Source organism: Diceros bicornis, chromosome 1 (assembly GCF_020826845.1).
Source record: "Diceros bicornis minor isolate mBicDic1 chromosome 1, mDicBic1.mat.cur, whole genome shotgun sequence".
Taxonomy (NCBI): domain Eukaryota; kingdom Metazoa; phylum Chordata; class Mammalia; order Perissodactyla; family Rhinocerotidae; genus Diceros; species Diceros bicornis.
The window spans coordinates 78,373,827-78,400,878 of record NC_080740.1 but is presented as its reverse complement, the minus strand read 5'-3'; the positions used below and the strand labels follow the sequence as shown (position 1 = coordinate 78,400,878).

Here is a 27,052-nt window from a genome sequence, read left to right as displayed (position 1 = left end):
AAGGCAGGATGAGGCTTCAAGGAAGATGGAGTTTGAACTGGGCTTAAAGGGGCCAGCCCAGTGGCGCAAGCAGTTAAGTACGCGCGCTCCGCTGCAGCAGCCCGGGGTTTGCTGGTTCGGATCCCGGGTGCGCACCAACGCACCACTTGTCAAGCCATGCTGTGGTGGCGTCCCATATAAAGTGGAGGAAGATGGGCATGGATGTTAGCCCAGGGCAAGTCTTCCTCAGCAAAAAAAAAAAGAGGAGGATTGGCAGATGTTAGCTCAGGGCCGATCTTCCTCACAAAAAAAAAAAGGACAAGTGGGATTCAGACATATGGAAAACAGAGAGCATGGAAGGAGGAAAGAAAAGACATTTTACAAAAATCTCTTAAAGCAAATCCAAAGGAATATGATACTTCTATACATTTACTCATTTCTTACCTTCTTTTAATGGGGTTTTGAGAGCAAAATTTTCTTTACTTTCATGAACAAAAGCCTTTGAAGGATCAAAGTGTTTGACACCCAGAACTTTATTCAATTCCTCCTGCAGTTTTGTCTCATTTTGTTTTCTTTTAGCAAGCTGACAGCGGAGTTTTGATACCTCCTATGTAAGAAAAATATAGACAATAATCAATTATTAAAGAGCGTGTTGGTGAAATGTGTTACCAATGTTACTGACAAATTCCAAAGTTGCTCATGTATCAAACCAAATAGCAAAAACCACTACCAGATACAGGCTTTAGACTATGAATTACAAAGTGGCTTTGAACAGCTGTGACAAAAGAGATAATGAGTCATTTAAATCTTCTTGTCCCTCTACAGGCACAAAGCTTTGTTTCTGATAAAAGTTATCTGCAAATTAAATGCCGAGATCAACTTCTGGCATGACAGCATGAGAAGCTCACTGACTTGCTTCCTAGTGAAACTAAAAATTATAGAAAGACAACCAATTAAAGCCTCTAAAAATGGTTTCTAAGGCAAAACAGCCAACGAAGAAACATCTATTCAAGCATATCTACAAAAATGGGGTAAAAAAAAGGCGAGGGTCTGTGGTATTTGAACAAAGCCTGCTTTCTCTCTCCCCACTCCCAGCTCAGCAAGGCAAACACTCCAGCCAGACTGCGGTAGCCAAGAGCACAGGCTCCCTCTTCCCCTAGCTCCAGTCAGAGGCTTCTCCTCCCAGGAGGAGCAAGACATCAGCATTTCTCATCTTGCCACACTCAGCTACCTGTTGCTGAGGCCACGTCCCCAGGAAATGAGAGGGGGAGGATCCATTCTTCAGTGGAACAGAGGCTCTACCTTGGGTGTGGTGGGCTGAAAATGCTGGGACCCTGATCACCCTTGCCCTGGCTCATAAAGTGATGGTTCCACGCCAGAAGAGGTAAGCTGAGAGAACCTCAGGGTGCTCCCCACTCACCTCTCCCCCAAGTCCACAGAGCACTCAGCTCCTAGGGTAGAGGTGTCCCTCAGAGAAAAGCCTGCCATTGTCCCCAACTCCAGCTCCAGAGCCCTGCCTCAGAGATTTCACCTGCGGGGAGAAGCAGGCCCGAAAACACAAAGCTCCTAATTTCTTCCCAAAGGAACTGACTTCACTTTCAACAAAGTTTGGAGAAGTTAAAGCCAAAGGGCACTCTAAATAACAGTAGAGGTTGTGGTTTAAGGGAATTGGGAGGTAATTCAAAATACAGGCTACACTGTAGATTGTCTAGTTTGTAGAAGAGCACTGGTGAATAAGACAGTTGGGAAGAACTCTTCTGGAGTCAGAACAAAATCAATCACAGACCTCAGACACAATTCCAACAAAGGAAACAGAATTTGACTGGATTAGTTTGTAGAGCAATTTATGCCCCAGGGCATTGTTGAAAATAATAGAGCAATAAGCAACTAGTTATCCAGCAATAGCGGAGTTTAACATGTGGTCAGGGAAAGAGAGGAAGACAGCCCTACCAAAACCAGTGTTATCCCAGGGTGACTGTGGGCGTACTCCACACTGAACCTCCCTGAGTAGCAACATCAGAGGCACAACACTCTTGGGGATGGAGAGGAGAAATACACTTCACTAAAACAATCCAGCCAATTACTAAACAAACAAACAAGAAAATACAACACACCTGGAAGGAGAGCACCTCAGGGTACTCCCTGAGGTGCTACAATATATTATTTAAAATATCCACTTTCCAACAAAAATTTACAAGGTGTGCAAATAAATAGGAAAGCATGACCTATACATTGGGAAAAAGCAGGGAACAAAAGCTGCTCATGAGAGTAATAAGATATTGGATTTACCCAAAAAAGACTTTAAAGTAGCCACTATAAATATGTCCACAGGGGCCAGCCCCGTGGCGTAGTGGTTAAGTGCGTGTGCTCCGCTGCTGGCGGCCTGGGTTCAGATCCCGGGCGCACACCGAGGCATTGCTTGTCAGGTCATGCTGTGGCAGTGTCCCATATAAAGTGCAGGAAGATGGGCATGGATGTTAGCTCAGGGCCAGTCTTCCTCAGCAAAAAAAAAAAAAAAAAAAAAAAGAGGAGGATTGGCATGGATGTCAGGGCTGATCTTCCTCACACACACACACACAAATATGTTCACAGAACTAAAGGAACTAAAAAAAGTGCAAAGACTCAAACTACTAGAATCAGAAATGAAAAAGGAGACACTACTACTGACCTTACCTAAATAAAAAGGGTTATAGAGGAATACTATGAATAATTATATACCAACAAATCAGATAACTTGAAGGAAGTGGACAGATTCCTAGAGACATAAACTACTGAAACCGCCTCAAGAAGAAATAGTCAATCTGAACAGACTTATAACAAGTGAAGAAATTGAATTAGTAATCAAAAACTACCCACAAAGAAAAGCCCAGGTCCAGATGGCTTCACCACTGAATTTTACCACACATTCCATGAAGAATTAATACCAATTATTCACAAACTATTCCAAAATATAGAAAGGATGAAACCCTTCCCAAATCATTTTATGAGGTCAGCATTACCCTGATACCAAAATCAGACAAAGATGTTACAGGAAACCAACAGACTAGTATCTATTAGGAATATGGATGAAAAAGTCCTCAACAAATACTAGTGAAGCAAATCCAGCAACATATAAAAGGAATTATACACCATGACCAAGTAAAATTGATCAGGAATGCAAGGTTGATTTAACATCCAAAAATCAATTAATGTGAGAAATCATGTCAATAGAATTTAAAAAAATCACACGATCATCTCAATAGAAACAGAAAGGCATTTGACAAAGTTGAACACCTTTTCATGATAAAAACACTAAAAAAACCCTAGAAATAGAAGGAAACTTCCTTGATAAAGAGCATCTATGACAAACTCACAGCTAATATCATACTTAATAGTAAAAGTCCAAATGCTTACCCCCAAACCAGAAACAAAACAAAAATGTCCACTCACACCAGTTCTATTTAACATTGTACTGGAGGTTCTAGCCAGGGAACTTAGGCAAGAAAAGAAAATCAAAGGCATTCAGATTAGAAAAGAGGTAAAACTATTTCTATTTACAGATGATCTTCCATACAGAAAATCCTAAGGAAACCACTAAAAAACTATTATGACTAATAAATGATGAGTTTAGCAAGGTTGCAGGACACAAGATCAATATACAAAAATCAATTGTATTTCTATACACTTGCAATGAACCATCCAAAAATGAAATTAAGAAAACAATATCATTTACAATAGCATCAAAAAAGAAGAAAATACTTGGGATTAAATTTAACAAAAGAAGTTTAAAACTTATACTCTGGGGGCTGGCCCGGTGGCGTAGTGGTTAAGTTTGCGTGCTCTGCTTTACCAGCCTGGGGTTCACGGGTTTGGATCCTGGATGCGGACCTACACACTGCTCATCAAGCCACGCTGTGGCAGTGTCCCACACACAAAATGGAGGATGACTGGCATGAATGTTAGCTCAGGGACAATCTTCCTCAAGCAAAAAGATGAAGATTGGCAACAGAAGTTAGCCCAGGGCCAATCTTCCTCACCAAAAAAACTTATACTCTGAAAACTACAAAACATTGTTGAAGGAAATTAAAGATCTAAATAATTGCGAAAACATCCCATGTTCATAGAGTGAGAGACTTAACATATATAAGATAGCCATATGCCTCAAATTGAGAAGATGACTTCTCTAGAAATTGAAAAGCTGATTCCTGAATTCATATGGAATTGCAAGGGACACAGAATAGCCAAAACAATCTTGAAAAAGAGGAACAAAGTAGGAGGACTCACGCTTCCTGGTTTCAAAACTTATCACAAACCAACAGTAATCAAGACAGTGTGGTAGCACAGGATGGGTGTATAGATCAATGGAATACATTTGAGAGTCTAGAAATAAACCCACACGTATATGGTCAACTGATCTTCAACAAGGGTGCCAAGACCATTCATTGAGGAAAAGAATAGTCTCTCCAACAAATGGTGTGGGAACAACTGGATATCTACATGTTAAAGAACGAAGCTGGACCCTTACCTCACACTGTACCCAAAAATTAACTCAAAATGGATCAATGACCTAAATGTAAGAGCTAAAATTATAAAACTCTTAGAAATAAATATAGCGGTAAATCTTTATGACCTCGAATTTGGCAAAGGATTGTTAGACCCAAAGAACAAGCAACAAAGGAAAAAAAAGATATGTTGGACTTCATCAAAATTTTGTGCTCCAAAGAACATCATCAAGAAAGTGAAAAGACAATGCACAGAATGGGAGAAAAATATTTTCAAATAATGTATCTGATAAGGGACTAGTATACAGAATACAAAAAGAATTCTCACAATTCATTAAAAAGACAAATAATCCAATTAAAAAAACAAGCAAAGGATCTCAATAGACATTTCTCCTAGGAAAATATACAAATGGCCAATAAGCACATGAAAAGATGCTCAACACTACTAGTCAATAGGGAAATGCAAGTCAAAGCCACTCTTAGGTATCACTTCATATCCACTAGGATGGCTAGAATCAAAAAGTCAGATAGGGGCCGGCCCGGTGGCGCAAGCGGTTAAGTGCGCGCGATCCGCTGCGGCGGCCCGGGGTTCGCTGGTTCGGATCCCGGGCGCGCACCGACGCACTGCTTGGTAAGCCATGCTGTGGCGGCGTCCCATATAAAGTGGAGGAAGATGGGCACGGATGTTAGCCCAGGGCCGTCTTCCTCAGCAAAAAAAGAGGAGGATTGGCGAATGTTAGCTCAGGGCTGATCTCCTCACAAAAAAAAAAAAAAAAAAAGTCAGATAATAACAAGTATTGGTGAAGATGTGGAGAAATTGGAACCCTCATACATTGCTGGTGGAATGTAGAAGGATATGTCTGCTTTAGAAAACAGTCCCCCAGTTCCTCAAACAATTAAACATAGAGTTACCATATGACCCAGCAATTTCCCTCCTAGGTATAACCCAAGAGAAACAAAAATGTATGTCCACACAAAAACCTGTACATGAATGTTTACAGCAGCATTATTCATAATAGCCTACAGGTGGAAACAACTCAAATGTCCATCAACCGACAAATGGATAAATAGTGACATCCACACAATGAAATATTAGGGCATAAAAAGGAATAAGTACTGATACATGCTACAACATGGATGAACCTTGAAAACATTATGCTAATCAACAGAAGCCAGTCATGAAAGACCACGTATTATTTGATTCTACAAATAAAAAACGTCCAGGGGCCGGCCCAGCGGCATAGCAGTTAAGTTTTTGAGTTCTGCTTTGGTGGCTTGGGGTTTGCTGATTTGGATCCTGGGTGCAGACCTACTCACTGCTCATCAAGCCATGCTGAGGTGGCATCCCACATAGAAGAACTAGAAAGACTTACAACTAGGATATACAACTATGTACTGGGGCTTTGGGGAGAAAAAAGAAAAAGAGGAAGAATGGCAACAGATGTTAGCTCAGGGCCAATCTTCCTCAAAAAAAGAAACATCCAGAATCAGGAAATTTATAGAGACAGAAAGTAGATTAGTGGTGGGAGGGGCAGATGAGGAGATGGGGGAGATGATAGCTAAAGTGTAAGGGGTTTCACTTTGAGGTGATGAAAATGTTCTAAAATTGACTGTGGTGATGGCTGCACCTATCTGTGAATATACCAAAAACGACTGAGTTGTACACTTTATTTTTATTTTTTGTGAGGAAGATCAGCCCTGAGCTAACATCCATGCCAACCCTCCTTTTTTTGCTGAGGAAGACTGGCCCTGAGCTAACATCTATTGCCAATCCTCCCCCTTTTTTTCCCTTTTTCTCCCCAAAGCCCCAGTAGATAGTTGTATGTCATAGCTGCACATCCTTCTAGTTGCTGTATGTGGCACACCGCCTCAGCATGGCCGGACAAGCGGTGCGTTGGTGGGTGCCCAGGATCTGAACCCGGGCCGCCAGTGGCGGAGTGCGCGCACCCAACCACTAAGCCACGGTGCTGGCCCCGAGTTGTACACTTTAAATGGGCGAATTGTATGGTATGTGAACTATATCTCAACCAAAAAAACTTCAACGCCTAACTACTGTTGAATGCTGCTTATCTTTTTGGTATTTAATTACATCAATGACTTGGCTATTTTGCCAATAGAAATGGATGTGTAAAACTTTATGAATTCTTCCAATTATACTAGTAAGTTTCAATATACTAATGAGGTAGTTGGAAAACCTGAGAACACTCATACCCATCTGGTCAACACTATAAAAAAATCTGTAATTCTCAGACGGATTTTCCTCTATAAACTATTAGTTTTTTCTGACACCAAAGTCCTTCATTTTACTTAAATGTTATAAACAGAATAAAAAATATCCCACCCGAATATCTTCAATAGAACTAATTGTGTTATTTTACAAACCGATTTGAGTTGGCTATTTTCATCTTTCAATTTCACAACATGCTTGATTTTTTGCTTTAGGTTCTGATGACCCAATAATTTAGCATACGAATCTCTCAGTTTATTTAGCTGTTCCTGAGCTGCACCGTGTTCATTCAACAAAGCCTGTTTCTCTGCTTCAAAGGCATCCAGTTGTAGCTGAAAAAGATTTTTTTTACAAAGTTAAGACTTAAAACTGTTAAATCTTACTTGTTTCACATAAACTATGAATAAAACTAAAGTAAAGGAAAATAAAAAAACAAATGGACAAAAAGATTATGGTGACATATTCTCAGAGCTCTTCATAAATTCTGAGACTCTTCTAAAAAACTTTGTGTTTTTCATTTCAAAGATCACTGAAACAGAGGGAAAGAAACAAGGAAAGGAGGCCCGCTAGCCAGCCTAACTATCAGCTGGATCACCACATAACCAACACTGTCTTTTTACTCTATGTAAGTGCCAAGATTAGCATTTATCCTTTATTCTTTTAAAATTAGTGTATTAATTTGAAAAACACTGAGAAAAATCATAACCAAATAAGTATTACAAATTTACAGAGATTAATTATCAAAAGTTCATCTCAGGTGAGCCTTCTAAGCTATTAACTTTAAGTCTCTTATTAGAAGCTATTTTTTAGCCTATAAGGGCCACATTAAAAAATGCATGCATAAAAATTTAATAAAATTTATATAAGCTTTCTTTAATAGGAAGTTAAATTGGCACAGTAAATGCACAGACAGCAAAATGATCTTACAGAAAAACCAAGTCACTGTCGTGACTGTGACAGGCAACAAAGTGAATCCTAAAACAAACAGCAGGAAGTTTAGTCCTAATTGACAAACCTGAAAAGGTTTTGTTTTATCATATAGCTCTTCATAAAGGAGACGCCACTTATTCATTTCCTCAGTTAATTCTGCCATTGTGTTTTCTTTTCCACATTTTCTGTATGGGAAATTAAATTTAAAAACATGGTATATTACAAAAAATAACTTAGGGACGTAACACTCAGGTTCTAAACCTAGATTACCTCGCTTCTTCCTCTGCCAGTTGTTTCTTAAAGTCTTCATCTTGTTGCTTGAGTTGGTTCTGCAAATCAGTTATTTTTTTAAGAGAAGAAGCTGTGATTTCTTTAATTTCTGCTTCTTTAAGTGCTGATTTGGTCTGCAGATCTAGAAGCATCCTTGGGTTTGAGAGAGAACAGTCCACAAAACTCCATGTAAACATTTCACAGCCATTTAAATTACTTTTTTCCTTTCTTCTTCTTTTTTTTTAACTCAAGTAACTATTCAAGAATTGTACATTTTTAACTGTGTAAATTCTTAATTTGCGATTGAAGATCACCCAAAGCAAGCGATGGGACTACAATACCCTGCATCACTTAGTAGCTGGCTTTATTTCTCCTACATACCTTGCATATTCTTGATTTGCGCTCTCAGTTGCCAATATCTGATGTTGAACATCCTCTGTACTTTTCTCAGCGTTGGCCACTTTTTCCTGAAGTGATGAGTTCTCCAGCTTAAGATCTTCTATCTCACTAACTGTTAATGCTTTATAGCTTATTAAAAAGGAAAAAAAAAGTTAAAGGATTTTCTAACTACTGTACGCATGACAAATATATAGGCGATTAGTTTATATTTTATACACATTTAGGTAAAACAAAGCCTTATAATGCATTTATGCATACACGGGTAAGAATTTAGTGTTCTGAGGTCAGTATTAATGAGCTTATACGGCAAACGCTGTTTATTCAAAGAAAAAAAAATCAAGTGCCTACTAGGTGCAGGAAGCATGCATATACAGATGGAAAAAACCTACAATCAAACATGAAAATTATTTCAAAACAAAAAAATTGACAGTCCTTGCACCTATAGTCACAGAGTTTATGGTCTTGTGGGGAAGATAGGGAAATGTCTCTCCAAGTCTTTGCAAAAAAATTGGAAAAATAAATATATAATTAAATTTGTGGTGAGTGTTACAAAGGAAAACTACAGAGGCACCTTAAGCTGATAGAATAGGGGAACCTATATTTTGGTTGGTGATTCAGAAAGGCCTTTCTGAGGAATTTATAGTTAAGCTGAGACATGATGGATAAGGAGGATTTAGCTAGGCAGTTAGGGGAAAGTATTTCAGAGGCAAAAGATGCATACGTGCTCAGAGGCAGGTAGAATACAGTCCATTAAGAGATGAGACTGGAGTCTAATGAATAAGAGAGGCAGGAGCAGAAGCTAGAGGCAAGAGGCCGGTCATCACTGCAGAGCACAATGGGTTTACCAGAGAGATAAAGGGGAGAGGTTAAAGGCCTCTAAGTAAGTGTATGGATTACTCCGGAGATGTGGAGAATGCATTGGGAAAAAGCAGGAATGAAAAACCAGAAGATTCAATAGAAGACAATTATTTATCAGCCCTGGTGAGTGACAAAGGAGGCTTGGACTAAGGAGGTGGCAATGGAAAGATGTGAGATCTCGTTTAGAGGCAGAATTGAAAAATTCATGAAATAGACTGGATGTTGGGAGAAAGGGAGAGAAAACGATCAAAGATAGCTCTAAGATTTATGGAATGAGAAGCTGGGAAGATGGCAATGTCACTGACTGAGATAAAAAAGAATGAGAGACTAGAGGTAGAAAGAGATAGAAGATCAAGAGTTGTTTTGGACAGGTTACTATTAGATGATAGTGAGATATCCACTTGGAGATGTCAAGAAGGCAGCTGGATGTATGGGTACATCGCTGAAAGGAGAGGTCTGGTTTGAAGAAATAAATTTTAATGCCATTAGATACTGATGGTGAGTGAAGTCATAGAATGGCTAAAAACCTGGTAAAGCACTATTTTTCAAAGTAGCAAGAAGGGAAGTGTTGAGAACAGTGATAAAAATTATATATACTATATGTATATTACATATTTTATGATTTATACAATTTATATTTATGCTCTGACACGTAAATTATCATTAAAATATACCCACACACATATACATCTGTGTGTATATATGTCATAATATATCACATGTAGAAACAGATCACTGGGGAATGAAGGTACTATTCAATGAACAGGCACTAGGTAGTCGGTTATCCATATGGAAAAACAACCACAAAAAAATTTGATCCCTATATCATTAAACACACAGCAATCAGTTCTACGTGGAAAAATGAAAAGTGAAACAAACTTATAGGAGAAAAATAGATTATATATCTTTATGTTCTTGGGATAGAAAGAAGTTCTTAAATGAGATGCAAAAGTGTTCACATAAGAACCTATAAATTTAACCACGTTAAAATCAAAAATTTTCATTAATCAATAGAAACCATAAAGACAATGAAAAGATAAGCCACACTTTGGGAGAAGATATTTGCAACCCATATTGCTGATAAAAACTCTATAAATCAACGAGAAAAAGAAAATGATCCCATAGAGAAACAAACAAGAGTCATATAACAAGCCTTTTACAGAAAAGGAAAGACGAATTCTTCTTATCCACAATAAGAAGCCATTTTACACTTAGTACACTGGCAAAATTGAAGCAGTCTAACAAGTTTTGGAGAAGTAGATCAATGGGAACTCATACATCACTAGTGGGAGTGTAGACTCTCACCCCACTTTGTAAAGTGATTTGGCATTAAATTTTAAAGTTGAACACTCATATACGTATGAATTTAGAGTAATTCTTACATGTGCATCCTAGGAGATTACAAGAATATTCATAAGAGTACTATTAATAATAACAAAATAAATAGGAATAATAATAAAAGAAATGTTTTGGGAAACAACTCAAAAGCCCAAAGTGAGAATGGAGAAATAAATTGTTGTATATTAATAAGATATTAAAATATTCTATAGCAGTTACCATGAACAGACTACAGCCTACAGTCAACAATGTGATTCAGCCCTAGAAACACACATAGTGAAGAATTTTAAAAAGAGAAGTCTCAGGAAATGGCATATACTATGATGACATTTTTTCATGAATTTCAAGAAGAAGCAAAATTAGATAATATATTATTTGTATGGATATACATGTTATAAAATTATACACAGAAAAAAGTGAGGAAATAATTAATGTCAGCTTTGAGATGGAGTTATCTGTTGGGGGAAGGCATGAAGATGGGCTAGTGGAGGAACACATGTTTAGATACCAAATTGTTGATAATCTTTTGGCTTACTGGTCATCTTTTTCGGGCTCATGCATGTTGATTTTATCTTTATGCTTTGTAATTTATGCATACATTATGCATTTTTTACATTTATTAAATACATTAAATAGATAAAAGGAAGAGACCTCCCCTCAATATGTTCTAAAGTAAATATGCATAGGTATTTATCATCCTCTGCAATTTGTAGTTATCCCCAAAATAAACTTTTATTTTTAAAGGGAAAATAACAGGTAGATGGGATAGGAAGTGAGGAAGTGGACAGAGTAAATAGAGAATGTTCTACCAAAAAGATGGGCTGTGAAGAGGAGTAGAAGTTTGGGCTAAGAAGGGTGTGGGAGTGAGAGGTGGTGTTGGATAGCTGCAGAAGGAGGGGTGGAGGTCAGAGGAGTTTTTATAAAATTTATGTATTTTAAAGATGAAGGCACATTAACATATTTTAATATTGATTGGAAAAATTCCAGTAGAAAAGTTGAAAATTATAAGAGACAAAGAACAAATGATGAAATGATGTCACTGAAGGTTAAAAGACTGGGCTACTCCATCTGTAATTGGAGGGAAGATAGGATGAGTTTTAATGCCAGTGTGTTTACAGGTCTGATGATGAGAAGATAAAAGCTTTTGAATTCTTCATGAGGAAAATGACAACATCAGGAGAGTGAGACAGAAGTGCCAAAGGTCTGAGAGTGCAGGACACTTGAAGTGGGAAAGGGAAATTTCTATGTGTAGTAAGATAACCAGGTAACGTGAAATGCCCATTTACGGTTGGTCATTATGGAATTTAAATTTAATACCAACCATTCTACTTGTGCGATTGTTTTTTCACAGACTTCCCTAGGTAAACACACCTCCCTGCTCATATTCCATTTGAGAGGGCAGGCTCCCAATAAAAATACCTTTCAAACTGAGCAGTAACATGGCTGAGGTTTTGCACCGCACTATCATATTTCTCCTGCAAAAGCAGGGTGGCCTGAGTGTGAGCAGCGTTCTTTTCCTCCAGTTCAGCTTCTTTCCTAAGAAAAAGGAATAATTAAAAGATAAAATGCTAACTGCAAATCATTATCCTAGGAAAGAGATTAGTATTTACCTTTGACACCGTGAATCACATATCCCACATCTTCATCTTTGCATAAACTACTGGCTAGCTTAGATGTGAACTATGACCTACTTCTAACAGCATGCTCATATATGCACTAACTGTTCTTCTGCCTTCATCTTCTCTTTCCTGCTCTTATTTTACTTTTGTTTTCATCCTAATTTACTTATTTCTAAATTTATCTTTTGATATTATATGTATTTATGTAGGTACTTTAAATGTTTTTTTTTGGAAGAAGGTAGGGTAAAAAGACTCTAAAACAGAATCTTAACAGCAGTAGCCAAGATTAAAGAATGTGAAGGATTCCCAGTGAAAAAGTACTTGGATTGAATAAAATTTAATTCTCTGCATTTAAACATTTAAGAAATACTAAGTACAGTCAAAGTACTTAGTACACTTCATTTTAAAAGTTTTTTTGAGAAAAGAGTTTATAGGACTATGTAGATTTATTTTGATTATATCAATAACCCACATAATAAACCGTTATTATTTAAAGATTCAACAATTTGAGTGGGTTATTTTGCATAGACAGAATAACTTCTAAGGCATCTTTATAAATATGTACTACAAATCTCAGAGATTTTTTGAAATGTTACTGTTATATATTGCCAAAACGGTGACAAAATTTTTTATATATGAGCTTACAAGAGATCTTTTAAAAAACATATAGAACTAAAATCCATAAATAAGAAGCATTATTCACTTACAGACTAAGTCAAACACTGAGACAAGATAAAAAGCTGATAAAATTCATTTTGTAACAAGTAGGGCATTTTAAAATACAGTCATGCACTGCTTAGCGATGGGGGTACGCTCTGAGAAATGAGTCATTAGACGACTTCATTGTTATGGGAACATCATAGAGTGTACAAGGGGAACAAAATTTGTCACCCCAAAATGTGTCTCTTTAACATGAGGATTATTTTAGGCTATTTTTAAGAAACAAAAGACTCAAAGTTTTTCTTGTTACCTCCCCGCTTAAGTGTCTAAAAGAATTCAGATAAAAAAACCTGTTTCAAGAAGTGAGCTATCACCTTAGTATAACATGCACTAGGTGTAGACAGGGAGTAACCTAGAAAAGCCCGTTTGTTGGGTTCCCCTCTGTGTTCTTCTGTTTCTGTGTGGCCAAACACTTGTTTTTCAAATGTTTGCTCCTTTTCACCTACCTGTAGATTGCCTTCCTTCCCTTTGAAGTCCCTGACTCTCCCTACCCCCAACATCTTCTTTTGTCTTTAGCGAGGATGGTATTTAACGTGAGGGCTTTGGCCACTTTGGTGAGTTACTGGGTTTTTCTGGGTTTCTCCCACGTATACATGTTATTAAACTTTTGTTTTCCTCCAGTTAATCTGTCTCACGTCAATTTAATTCTTAGTCCAGGGCAGGCCCCGTGGCTTAGTGGTTAAGTGCACGTGCTCTGCTACTGGTGGCCTGGGTTCGGATCCTGGGCGCGCACCGACGCACCGCTTCTCCGGCCATGCTGAGGCCATGTCCCACATACAGCAACCTTAGAAGGATGGGCAACTATGACATACAACTATCCACTGGGGCTTTGGGGAGAAAAAAAAAAAGGAGGAGGATTGGCAATAGATGTTAGCTCAGGGCTGATCTTCCTCACAAAAAAAAAAAAAAAAAATTCTTAGTCCAGCCAGAAGAACCTAGAAAAGCAGAGGGAAATTTCTTCCTCCCCTACAGTACTCAGACAAACCTACATGGTATACCCTACTATACACCTAGGTACTAATCTTATGCAACCACCTTCATATATGCAATCCGTTGTTGACCAAAACATTGTTATGTGGGGCATGACTGTATACACACCACAAACACATGCCACACGACTAAAAGCAGTCAAGTACTACTAAAGGATATGTAATAAAAATAATCTCTTGCCTGCCCTCTAGAGGAATCACTTTCAATTCTCTTAGCTTTTCTCCTAAGTCTGAAATACCAGGCTGGAAGGGACCTTGGAAAACATCTCATAAAACTCCTTTATTTTATATCTAATGAAGTAGAAAACTGAATTAAGATTGTCTTGCTCAGAATCACACAGCTAGTTAATAGACCTAGTAATAAAACCCTTATCTCCTGACCTCTGGACTAAGTTCTTTGAGTTAGAATAAAAGACTGTCTCAACTTTCTTATCTCTCTGAAACTGACATCATCTACTCAGTTTCTTAAAGTGCTTGTTCCCTGGGACTGGCTGCAATATAGAATCCCCCTAATTACACATTGGCACTGTTCCCAAAAAAGCAGGCATATATAAAACCTTGTTCTTTTTTATCACTAACCACAAGAAAACAGAAAAGGGGTTAATAAGAAAAATATTCAACTCAACAAGAGAGAGGGACACGGTTGTGAGATATATTATAATTCTGTAGGCTCATGTCTTGCCCATGGTTCCTTGCTAGAAAATTTTTAGTGATGAAATCCCAAGGATTTAAATAACATAATTATTTTATTTGCAATTTGAATTCAAGAATCAACCTGGACTTTTTTTTTTTTTTGGGGGAAGATCAGCCCTGAGCCAACACCCATGCCAATCCTCCTGTTTTTTTGCTGAGGAGGACTGGCCCTGAGCTAACATCCTTGCCCATCTTCCTCCACTTTTTATGGGACGCTGCCATAGCATGGCTTGACATGGCCTGCATCGGTACGCTCCTGGGATCCGAACCCTGGGCCGCCAGCAGTATAGCGTGTGCACTTAACCACTACGCCACAGGGCCGGCCCCCTCAACCTGGACATTTTAATTTAAATAAATGTAGTGAAGAAGGACACATAATGTGATGAAAATACCATTGAACTTGAGTAAAAAAAAGCATGAGGTCTCAGTCTTTCTACTGTGAATGATAAACTCCTTATTTTTGAATGTTTCCCAGTTCTGGTTGTTTTTGCCATTGTGCTTCTTTGATTGCTACTTCTGAAGTGTCTGTGCTCCCTCAAAAAAGGTATTAAAGGTATAACTTATATCATGTAAAACTGATGAACATATAGGTAAAAAATGAAAACGTTTCTTGTTAGAAGGTGGGCTTCTTGGTTTTCCGGGTTTTTTTCTAAATCCATTATTGCTGTAATGCTGATGTCCAATAATTTTTATGAGTAGTAAAGAAAAAAAAAAAAGAGTAGTAAAGGGACCCAAAACTTTGGTCATTTGCTTATTAAAACTCTCTTTAATTAAACCTCTAGCTTTAAAAAAAGAAAGGGTATAGTTCCTGACTTCGGCTGACATACTTGTTGGTATGTACATCCTATGTACCTACTTTACCTCTCTCTGTCTATTCCTTACTTGTGAAATAATTCCAACCTTACCCACTCGCATGATTGATGTGAGCCTCCCAAGAGAATGTGCTAGAAGATACTTTTTAACGTGCGAAGTCGTATATAAGCATGAGGTCCTATTAATACAAACCCTGTCAGCTTTTCTTCTAGAAGTTTTAGTTCTTCAGCTCTGGATTTTGCTTCCTCTTCCAATCGCTCCACCAGCCTTTCAGCTTGTTCTTCCTTGTGCTGTAATGTATCTAGCTCATCCAGCACTTGCCTTAATTCATCCTCAAAGAGACTCCTCTCTTTAATCATTTCCTCTTGAAAAGAACACAGCTTCTGCTGAAGACTAGAAGATAATTCCTACATCCAAATAGAAAACCACCAAAATAATTTGAAAAGTTTTAATAATTTGTGAGGTTTTACTAAGGACAAAAAGTACAGATAATGAAGTATAAAAACTAAATTCAAGAGCCTCAAGGAAATTTGAAAAATATAGACATCATACTCATTTTGTCATGGATTATATCCTACGTCTCGGTAACATTGTGGCAAATGTTATTTCAGTCTTTTTTCTATGCAACGTATACATATGCTTTTTTTTTTTTTGTGAGGAAGATCGGCCCTGAGCTAACATCTGCCAATCCTCCTCTTTTTTTTTTTTTTTTTTTTGCTGAGGAAGACTGGCCCTGGGCTAACATCCATGCCCATCTTCCTCTACTTTATATGGGACACCTCCACAGCATGGCTTGCCAAGCAGTGTGTTGGTGCACCACCGGGATCCGAATCGGCAAACCCCGGGCCGCTGCAGCGGATCACGTGCACTTAACTGCTTGCGCCACCGGGCCAGCCCCTCCATATGCTTTTTGTAAAACTAAAATCATATTTTACAGGTGGCTTTTATGATATATTTTTCTCATATATTATATAAAAAGTGTACTGTGATTTCAAAGTTATATAAATACATTTTAAAGTTATATAATATACCAATAAATCACCACTATAATTTAAATCACCATTAAAAAATGCTAATATTACAAATAAAGTGGAAATTGCCTTTTGACTACTCCCCACTTCAATCTCAGTTTTCCCATTCCAGAGAAGATCACTAGTTTGTACATATGCCTTCTGGCCTTTTTACATACATTTTTAAAATATAAATGATATATTCTCTCTATATGTAAAGGTCATTTAAAAAAATCATAAAAATAGTTGTTGAGATCATTTCAAGTCAGTATATATATAGCTACTTAATCCCTTTAGTTGTTACAGGTTGCTCAACAATATTTCACATCAGTGCACGTGAGTACTTATTTGCCCAACTCTCACCAATGTGTTATATTATCAAATGTTTTAATTTCTGCCAATCTTATAAGTGAAAAAAAATTATTTCCATCACTGATTACTACTGAGGTAGAGCATCTTTTCATGCTTACAGGTTATCTGAATTTCTACTTCTGAGAATCACCTATTTCCATCCTACGCCCAATTTTTAATTGGACTGTCTTTTCTCATTGACATGTAAAATGTTCTTTATGTAATCTAGATTTTAAAAAATTGTCAGTTTTGTTTCTTGTGTAACTAGACACTCTAATGCAGTAATCTAACACAAGAATGTGCTGGAATTTTTTTTAAATGATTTACTATTTTGTTTCATTTGTTGTTTGCAATTTTTTCACATTATTAATAACTCTGTGGTGAACATCTTTGTAGCTAATCTGCAGCATAGCCATAATTATTTCCTTAGGATAAGATTCTAAAAGTAGAATTGTTGGATTAAAGAATATAGACAATTTAAGGGTTTGCTGATACAGAGGGAAATGTATGACATAAAATAAGCACTAGTTTTTTTATACTGTAGTAAACTACCTTCTCTTGTTGTAGAAGTGAATCAATTTGCAACTCTTTTTGTTGTAGCTTTTCATGTTCTTGTTTTTCAAGAATAAACTTCTCTTTTAAGTTTTTCATTTCAGAATTTAGATTTTCTTCCCAATCTCTATGCCTGTTGATGAGGTCTTCTATAAAAGGAAAAAACATTAAAAAAGCTGTTATTAGACACTAATATTAACTTTGAGAAACACAGATTCCCATAATATTCCACTATATTGCTTTATTGCTTTTAGTATATTACACAGATAAAGCATTTCAAAAAAAGAATACAAGACATAAGTCTAAAGTTTGTATCATTACTATATGTAATACAGTATTACATCCTATATAATAAAACCCCCAAACCTAGTTCTACATATCTACCAATTATAAATGGCCTCCCGACAGGGAAGTCAAGAAATGCACAAATGTATATACTTCAACCAAGACAAACAATGTTGAAATAAACAGAGAACAAACATTATAAAAGACAAAATCTCTCATATATACAAGATTTTTTTTTGTTTACATAATTTTTTAAAAAGTTGTTTTAACATAGTAGTACTTTTCTTAAATACCGTACATAGTACTTATCTGAGAAAGTAATATTATAAATACTAGAATACCTTTTTCTTTTTCAAGCAGCTGACATTTAGCATTCAGGTCTTCTACTTGTTTAGACAACATAACAACATTTTCCTCAAGAGATTGCTTAAGGCTTAAAACTTCATTATTCTTCTCTTTCAAATTTTCTTCTAACTGGGCAATATCTATCTTGTATTTTTCTACTTGATCTGATGCACAACTGCATTAAAACAAATTATTTTGAAGAGCAAATCTATTTAGGCATAGGGAAAATTAACTGAAAAATGATAAAAATGATACATTCATCACTATTCAACAAAATAAAGTCCAATTTAAAACTAATATTCATATTACCTAATTTCTTCAATGTATTCCAAGAGTTTTTCTGTTTCAGATTTTTCATCAATCTTTTCTTTCTCTATTGAAATACTAAAAAAAAGAAATTGCATATAATAATACATACTAGTTTATTTATTTAATAATCACACATAATGCTTACTCTGTACCAGATACTGAGTATCAGGCAGGCTGTCTCGAGAGTTCAAACTATTAACCACTATTTTATGTGACCTCTCAAAGTTGACAATTTAATACATGCAAATAGGAAACTCAAGTTTTCTTTTAAGTGAGAAAGCTTTCCAAATATATTTCGACAAAAGGGTTGTGATGACCAGAGTCATCATCTACAACATTCCAAGTGTTAGGAATAATTTTCTTTGTAGCTTTTCTGGTTTCCCCACCCCCACACATACAAAATAGCATTTTGCGGGCTATAAAGCCTTTGTTCCAAGCTGCTTTGTATTCAATTAGTTATGTGTTTACCTCCTCAACCAATTCAATTTAAGAAATGGGCAAGACACCTTACAAAAGGATATATATGAATGGTCAATAAGCACATAAAGAGAGGCTCAACATTTATAGTAACAAATTAAAATCACAAATGAGGTACTACCTCATACCTACTAGAAAGACCGAAATCAAATAGATTGAAAACATCAAATGTTGGTGAGGATGTGGAACAACTGGAACTATCACACACCGTTAAGTGGGAGTGTAAAATGGTACCACCACTTTGAGTTTTTTAACATGTTACACATATACTACTCTATGACCCTGGATTCCACTCCTAGGTATTTACCCAAGGGAAATAAAAACATACGTCCACAAAAAGACATACAACATATTCTTAGCAGTCTCATTCATAACAGTCAGAAATTGAAAACCCAAATATTGATCAACAGAATAGTAAACAAATGGAGGTATCTTCATACTGAAATACTACTCAAAAATAAAAAGGAACAAATTATAATACACATAACAGTATGGATGAATCTCAAAAAATTATGTTAAAAAAAAGAAGCCACAGGGGCTGGCCCGGTTGCACAAGCGGTTGGGTGCGTGCGCTCTGCTGCGGCGGCCTGGGGTTCGCTGGTTCAGATCCGGGCACGCACTGACGCACTGCTTGTCCAACCATGCCGTGGCGGCATCCCATATAAAGTAGAGGAAGATGGGCATGGATGTTAGCTCAGGGCTGATCTTCCTCAGGAAAAAAAAAAAAAAAGCCACAAACACACACAGATGCACACACTGTGATAAACATCCCCAAAAAGACAAAACTAATTTATGATGATGGAAGTCAGAAAGTGGTTGTGGGGGTGGAGGACATTACACGGGGAGAAGCAGGGGAGAAGGAAGGGGCATGAAGGAACTTTTTGAGGGGATGACAATGTTCTCAATCTTGTTTGGGCGGTGATTACAAAGGTGTATGCAATTGTCACTCATCAAACTGAATACTTATGATCTGTGCATTGTACTGTATGTAAAATACAGCTCAGTAATAAAAAGAAGGCTAGGATTGTGCATGAAATCAGCTTCCTATACCACTGTCTCTCAGTTTTGGTTTCACTTAACTCCACAAGATTATGCTATTAGAAAGATTATGAGGTCTTTTCTCAGCACTGATACCAGAAGATCTACAAAAGTAAAACATTCCTACGTCTTTTCAGCATAAAATGTCTGGGAATGATTAGGGCTCAACTGTCACTTAGGAAGAGAAATAGGGCAAGTAGAGGGAGGCCATGAGGTAAATATTGAGGGAAGGGTAAAGTCTGAGTGCACAATAACTAGGTGAGAGAAGGAAATCAAGAACTGGTTATCTTAAGTCACTCCTCTTGCTTTTCAGTCACTCACAGTTTCCCCTCAAGGTGTGCTGTTTTCCCCTGAGACTCTTGGAGATTCTTCTGGGTGACCTGCAGCTTCACCTCCATACCTTCTTGTTGAGCCATCATACTCTACACAACAGAAATATCTGTTTTAGGAAATGAGAAATTGTGCAGATTCCCAGATCCAGACACAGCAAACTGAGCAAAAGTATCGGTCACCTTCGTCTTTGTTTCTTTTCTGTTTTTAAGTTTCATCAACTCGAGGCTTAGAATTCTCATATTCTTCTGGTTACCATCTTCAGAAAACTAAGTACAACAAATATGTAAAAAATTCAGAAACATGTTCTGCTAAGTCATATATAAAATGACTTAAATATTGATATCTATTATTGGGACTATTATTCACCCACAATACACCCTGGTAGAGAAAACAGCCTTTGATCAACTCCAGTTTTACACTACTACTGTTCTTGTCTCTCCTTTTCCTTATGTGACTTTCTGGTTTATTTTTGAAAGTAGCTTGGGTGGTCGCTTACCTTGATATGCTGGAAAGTCCATTGTGGGGCTCTAAAACAAGCATCTTGGAGAAGATTTTGTAAAGTATGTTTGCTTAACAAAATGCATCTGAATTGCCGGGTCTACTTTGAAATATGCAGAAAATAGGGTCCATCCCAGGCATACTATAACAGAATCTCCCTGGGTAGGGCTCAGGAATCTGCTCCTTTCCCCATGCTTGATTCTTATGCACCCTCGCTCCTTTCGTAAGCAAAAAGCCCAGCACATTACAGGCCCTGAAAAAATGACTCACTAAACTGAACAGTGATTTACAGCCTCCCTCTACTTCTGTAAAAAGCAAGATGACCATGTTAAGTTCTTTAAGATCTATTAATATCAATAAACACAATTTATCTATTAAAATTGAGTCCACAAATTTATTCATTTCCCACTTCATTCCCAAAAGGATTTGAAATGGAAGTCTGCTATTATGCTACTATTTATTTCAGAGAAAGATCTTTAAAGTGACTCCTAGATGTAAATTCTGCAACTTTTATGAATGGCCTTATTTATTGGGGGTGACTTTGAAGGAGGGTGAGAAAATGTCAGACATTGAAACAAAAAGTTATTTGTTTATAACTTCTTATGTACCAGGTACCATAAGAAAAAAGATGCAATAATAATTCCTATTGGAAGCAGCTTAATATTTAAGGTACATTTGGTGAAGGAAAAGGACTAAACTAGAGCCTAAAATTCCCAAACTATAAGAGAAAAAACATGATTATTATTTATTCAATTGTATATTTGTATATTATTCAATTGTATATTGGTATATTATTTATTCAATTATCATGAGGTTCAAATACCTTAGATTTTAGTAGCTCATTAGTCTTGGTTAATTCAATAAGCTGTTTTTCCAGTGAAGCATTACTTGCAGAGAGAGAGATTTTTTCCCGGACTGCAGCATTCAGCTTTGCTTCCATCTTCTCCAATTCAGCTTCCAGATCCTGGATCCGCTTGTCCTGAACACCACGTTCCTGAACAAGAACACGAATCTGGACAGAAACAAGATGATAAACAAATGATTCACTGATACAATGCCAATTTAACTAGATGCTACTGATACTTAAAATATTAAAGTTCTAAAAAAATCTCTGATTTTGACATGATGCTCTTAGATATTCTAATTTCACCAGCTGTTTGAACAATCATATTTACTTTATGATACATCTCAAAAATCTGTATGCATTTTAAGAACAGAAGATTTTAATTGCCATAAACTTCCAAGTGCAATTAACTGTTTATTCACTTTGAAGATATTTCTACCTATAAGAGTTCTTCTTTTCTTTAGTTCTAATTACATGAATTTAAACTATAGTTTCAAGTGCTAAATATGTTTTTTATTTCAAGAAGGCAGAGCTGGGTCTCTGGGTAGGATGTAGTAGGCATCAGTAAGCCATCATTCCTGCTATCATCACTAGATAAAACCAAAATCAAAATCAAAACCACATATTTGTCAACAGAATATGTGGAAGCCAGCAGACAATGAAATAACATCTTTAAAATGTGGGGGGGGGGCGGCCCAGTTGTGCAAGTGGTTAAGTGTGCGCGCTCCACTGTGGCGGCCCGGGGTTCGCCAGTTCAGATCCCGGGTGCGCACCGATGCACCGCTTGGCAAGCCATGCTGTGGTGGCATCCCATATAAAGTGGAGGAAGATGGGCACGGATGTTAGCCCAGGGCCAGTCTTCCTCAGCCAAAAAAGAGGAGGATTGGCATATGTTAGCCCACAGCTGATCTTCTTCACAAAAAAAAAAAAAAAAAAAAAAGTGGGGGGTAAAATCCGTCAGTCTAAAATTCTATTTCCAATGAAAATATCCTTTAAATATGAAGGTGAAATATGGATATTTTCAGAGAAAAAAAGGTGAGAGTATTTGTCAACAGTAGGCCCACAAAACAAGAAAAACTAAAGGAAGTTCTTCAGGTTGAAGGAAAATGATCCCAGATGTTTACAAGATATGTACTTTAAATATAAAGACACAGATAGATTGACAACAGAGGGATCAGAAAATATTTACCACGTAACTATGAAACAAAAGAAAGCCGGTATGGCTATGTTAATATCATACAAAGTAGAGTTTAAGGTAAAAAGTATTACTAGTGATAAAGACAGAATTTTATGATAAAAAAATCATTTCTAGAGGAAGACATAATCTTAAATTTGTTGTGCACCTAATACCATAACTTCAAAATATATAAAGCAAAAACTGACAGAACTAAAAAGAGAAATAGACAATCCACAGAACTGGAAATTTAAAAGTACTTCTCTCAGTAACTAATTGAATAAGCAGACAAAAATATCAGTACAGATAAAGATTTGCACAAAACTATTAACCATCTTGAACTAGCTGACATATATAGACCACTATACCCAACAAGTGAATATACATTTTTTTCTAGTGCACACAGAACATTTATCAAAATGGACAACTTGCTGGGTAAAAAGCAAGTATCAAGAAAGCACAGCTACATTAAGTCACATGTAAAGTATTTTCTACTATTACTGGCTTTGTATTCATACAAATCTCAGTATTTTAAGCCAACATTGCTTAACCGAAAATGTACCAAGCACCACTTATATACAAAGCTGTGAACTATATGTTAGGGACTGAACGAGCTTATATTTTAGTTTCCTAACCAGTGTTTAGAGCATAGTATTATAAAGTAGAAAAAAGACCCCTGAGATTATCTACATCACACTTTTTGCAGCAAAAGCAGCTTAAGTTCCAAAAAAGGGTGTGTAAACTCAAATGCTTATATGGCCAAGCAGATAAAATAAACAAGTAAAGGGCCAGGTGAGGGCTGAAGAGCAAACGTGTGGTCTAGAGGAGGCAGCCCTGCGTAGCCCTAGTAGAGTGTTGCCCTGGAGGGGAATGCAAAACAGTGTTGTCAGATCTTCTAATTTTGCAACAGAAGTCAGAAACCCGAACTTGTTTTGCATGAAATTTTACTTTTAAATATTGATAATTAATTCAAATTACACAAACAACAAATACTGTGGGGCTTAAATAAAATAGTCTATTTGTCAAAAATCTCTGTTCTAAAAGATTAAGTAACTGACCCAAATTATCAGTTCTAATCCTGGCACTGCCAGTTACCTACCAGCTATCTCACTCAGACTCAGTTATTACATCTCTAAGTATTACTCCCTACATTACAGGCATGTATCCTCACTAAAATGATAGCTAACATTATTAAAATAAATACAAAAAGTATCAGAGCAACCAGGGCAGAAATTTACAAAGTTACCTTGACATATTCTTGGTCCTACGTCAATATTTAACTGTAATCAATGGACAGTTTTAATACATCAAAAGAATATGTCCAGGGGCTGGCCCGGTGGCGCAAGCAGTTAAGTACATGCGCTCTGCTGCGGCGGCCCGGGGTTCACCGGTTCGGATCCCGGGCGCCCACCGACGCACCATTTGTCAGGCCATGCTGTGGCGGCGTCCCATATAAAGTGGAGGAAGATGGGCATAGATGTTAGCCCAGGGCCAGTCTTCCTCAGCAAAAAAAGAGGAGGATTGGCAGATGTTAGCACAGGGCTGATCTCCTCCCAAAAAAAAAAAAAAAAGAATATGTCCACCAGAAAGAGTGGGTCACCAATAGAAACATGGAAACAAAGCTGGCAGTGACCAACTTAGCACTGCTTAGGGTACTAAGTGGGTTATTTATGTCAGCTCTGCTCAATAGAAATTTCTGCCATGGTGGAAATGCACTGTCCAGTATGGTAGCCACTCACCACATGTGGCTATTGAGCACTTGAAATGTGACTAGTGCAACTGAAGAACTGGGTTCTTAATTTTATTTAATTTAAATAGCCACATGTAGTGAGTGGCTGCCAGATTGGACAGTGTAACTCTAGGTCATTTTATCCTTGAGAAAGGCACACACCTACGGTGCAGAGGAACGCATCAGGTTAGCACAACTCCATCACAATCCAAGTAACCTACTAGGATTTCATGCTCATCAAGCAATTCTCTAGCTAGTCATTATCTTAACATATAGATTAGCATACAGGAAGAGTGTGTGCTATGAGTAAATGTAAATATTTGATCCATGCATAACGGTAATAAACCAACATACTAATTTTTCGTTATCAGTTTTTCATGCAGTGGGTTATTTTAAATCTGTCCCCAAGTTTGTTAGTATGCTAACAAACTTGACTTTGCCAGTGTACCACACTGACAACCAGGCTCTGACATACGGTAACCAAGCCAGGGAATAGTTACCCTGTAGGCACTGGTCTGGATGGCATATTTGCCTTACTATATGACTCCACAAACAGCGACAGAATCCCTGTCTCTTCTCTGTGTAACTCTCTTTCCATTATATGGCACATTTGTTTTTCAGTAAGTTGAAAGCATTGCTTACCTCTTTTTCCAATATCTTCAAATCTTTATCATTCTTTTGAGATTCTTTCTATTTAAAAGTCAAAGAACACTGATAAATTTAAGGGCTAAAAAAATCATAGCCAAATTTGATTTTTAGTTACCAGAAAAGACTAAGGATTCAAAACAGTTCATTTCAGTGAGTCTGTTAAACATTTTATAGGTGTCTTATCCGGTAAATGAAGGAAAAGATTCTTTAAATCTCAAAATATTTCAGGTTTAAAAGTTTTCACGCCAACAGATTAGGCTTTTTCTAACAAGTCCAGTGAAAAGAACAGGTGGAGCTTTATGAATAAAGCTACTGACTGCCTCCTTTCTAATGTTAAACAGAAATACATTTTGAACATTTAATTATGCCATCTCAGAAAAAAAAGAATCTTATAAAGAGAAATCAACTTAAACTTTGATACCCAAAGAGGAAAAAAAATACAGATGCAAAGAAAAACAAAACAAAACACTGATATAGTGCAAGCTGATTCTAATGTACTCATTGACTTTATTCTAAATAAGACATATAATTTTCACACTGCATCTTTTTATATCCAACAGCCTTTCTGAGAGAATGGCCCAAACCAGAATATCTATCTTTTCCATCTAAAAATGGAAGAAAATGCATAAACATCTTGAATGAAATCTGTTTTACATGTTTCTAATTTGGGGGAGGGCCATACCAGTCTCATGTTTATTAATTTCCCACTCGATGGCATTTTCTAAAAAGGAAGGCCTATTATTTTGGGATTTTACACACACTTTATATGTAATTTAGTTTTCTAAGAGGCTTTGAGAATTCTAAAATTAATTCAAAATTTCAGAACTATTTCTCCAAGAGATTAAAGTCAAGAAATTTACATCAATTTCTAAGAGTATCTATATGAGTACTGGCCAATAAAAATACAATGCAAGTCATATACGTATTTTCAAATTTTCTAGTAGCCATATTTAAAAAGTAAAAATTTTAATAATATATTTTACTTAACCCAATATATAAAAAATATTATTTCAACATGTCATTAGTATAAAAATTAGTATGAAATTATTAGTGAGATATTTTATATTTTTTTGTACTAGGTCTTCAAAATTTACTTTGTATTTTACACTTATAGCATATCTCAATTCAGATGCTAAATTTTCATCAGAAATATCTACCTATATTTAGATTTCATAAAAAATACAAATGGAAAAGTAGATTCACATATCCAAGTTGTTCCAAAAATATTTAAAATTTTTCCAACAACAGAATTGAGTATCAGTTTTTAGATATACATTAATTAAAACTAAATAATATTAAAAATTTAGCTCTTCAGTTTCCAGTGCTCAATTTCAAGTGCTCAATAACCACATGTAGGAAATCACTCTAAATTATAGGACAAGAGACTTAGGTAACTGCCAAATGAACGAACAAGTCTAAGCTTAACCTATAGCTTTGGTTTCCCAACTCTGAAACTTTTTCATATTAAAATATCAACTTGTGGAACTCCTTAAGAAAGCACATCTTGCTTTTATGAACTAATGGAAACTAATAGCAGTAGGCTCTTGCACAAACTATAATATGAAGTTATTAAGAATTTAATCTCCCACGATTCCTTGGCAGTTTCTGAGTAGCAAACCTCTTCTAGGCATTAGAATATTTTTTCCTTTTTATTCACCATTACTTACCCTTCCCCACAAACAAATAAACAAACAAAAACAAAACAACTCAAATGATGATAAATAACAAATCAAAGCATCACATAATTTTTAAAGGCTTACTAGGTATTACAAAATTTATCTAGATAAAAGAATAACTGAGAAGTGCAGACCATGTTGTAATTCTGAACTAAGGGCACATTTAAACACAACATATTCAGTAATGATGTAGGCAGAAATGTAAATCTTACTAAAGTCCTAATGATGATATGTTTTATTAATTTAAAGATTTACTTATAACCTTAATTTATACACTTATTCTAGTCAAATACAATACCTTTCAGAAATGTTTTCAAAGTGAGTTGATAAACCAGCTAGAATATAAGAGCTCCTCACCTTTAATCCCAAAGTCTTAACTTTTCTTGCTGAAGTAGGCAAGGTAGTATCTTTGTCAACATTAAGATTTTGTTGAGATTCTGCAATAAGATGAATTGTACAGATCATGG

At 36.4% G+C, this 27,052-nt stretch overlaps 1 protein-coding gene across 1 annotated transcript in view; it reads right to left on the bottom strand.

The window, feature by feature from the left end:
- Positions 1–27,052, bottom strand: part of HMMR (hyaluronan mediated motility receptor) — a 34,952-nt gene that overhangs the window by 2,607 nt on the left and 5,293 nt on the right. The window contains exons 3-17 of the mRNA XM_058545448.1: positions 26,943–27,022; positions 24,904–24,951; positions 21,338–21,526; positions 20,196–20,282; positions 20,005–20,105; positions 18,169–18,243; positions 17,856–18,034; positions 17,230–17,378; positions 15,509–15,723; positions 11,902–12,018; positions 8,269–8,415; positions 7,888–8,040; positions 7,703–7,802; positions 6,843–7,019; positions 424–586 (exon numbers count right to left, since the gene is read on the bottom strand). Coding sequence (XP_058401431.1) covers positions 424–586; positions 6,843–7,019; positions 7,703–7,802; positions 7,888–8,040; positions 8,269–8,415; positions 11,902–12,018; positions 15,509–15,723; positions 17,230–17,378; positions 17,856–18,034; positions 18,169–18,243; positions 20,005–20,105; positions 20,196–20,282; positions 21,338–21,526; positions 24,904–24,951; positions 26,943–27,022 — 1,980 coding nt within the window. The remainder of the gene's footprint in view (positions 1–423; positions 587–6,842; positions 7,020–7,702; positions 7,803–7,887; positions 8,041–8,268; positions 8,416–11,901; positions 12,019–15,508; positions 15,724–17,229; positions 17,379–17,855; positions 18,035–18,168; positions 18,244–20,004; positions 20,106–20,195; positions 20,283–21,337; positions 21,527–24,903; positions 24,952–26,942; positions 27,023–27,052) is intronic.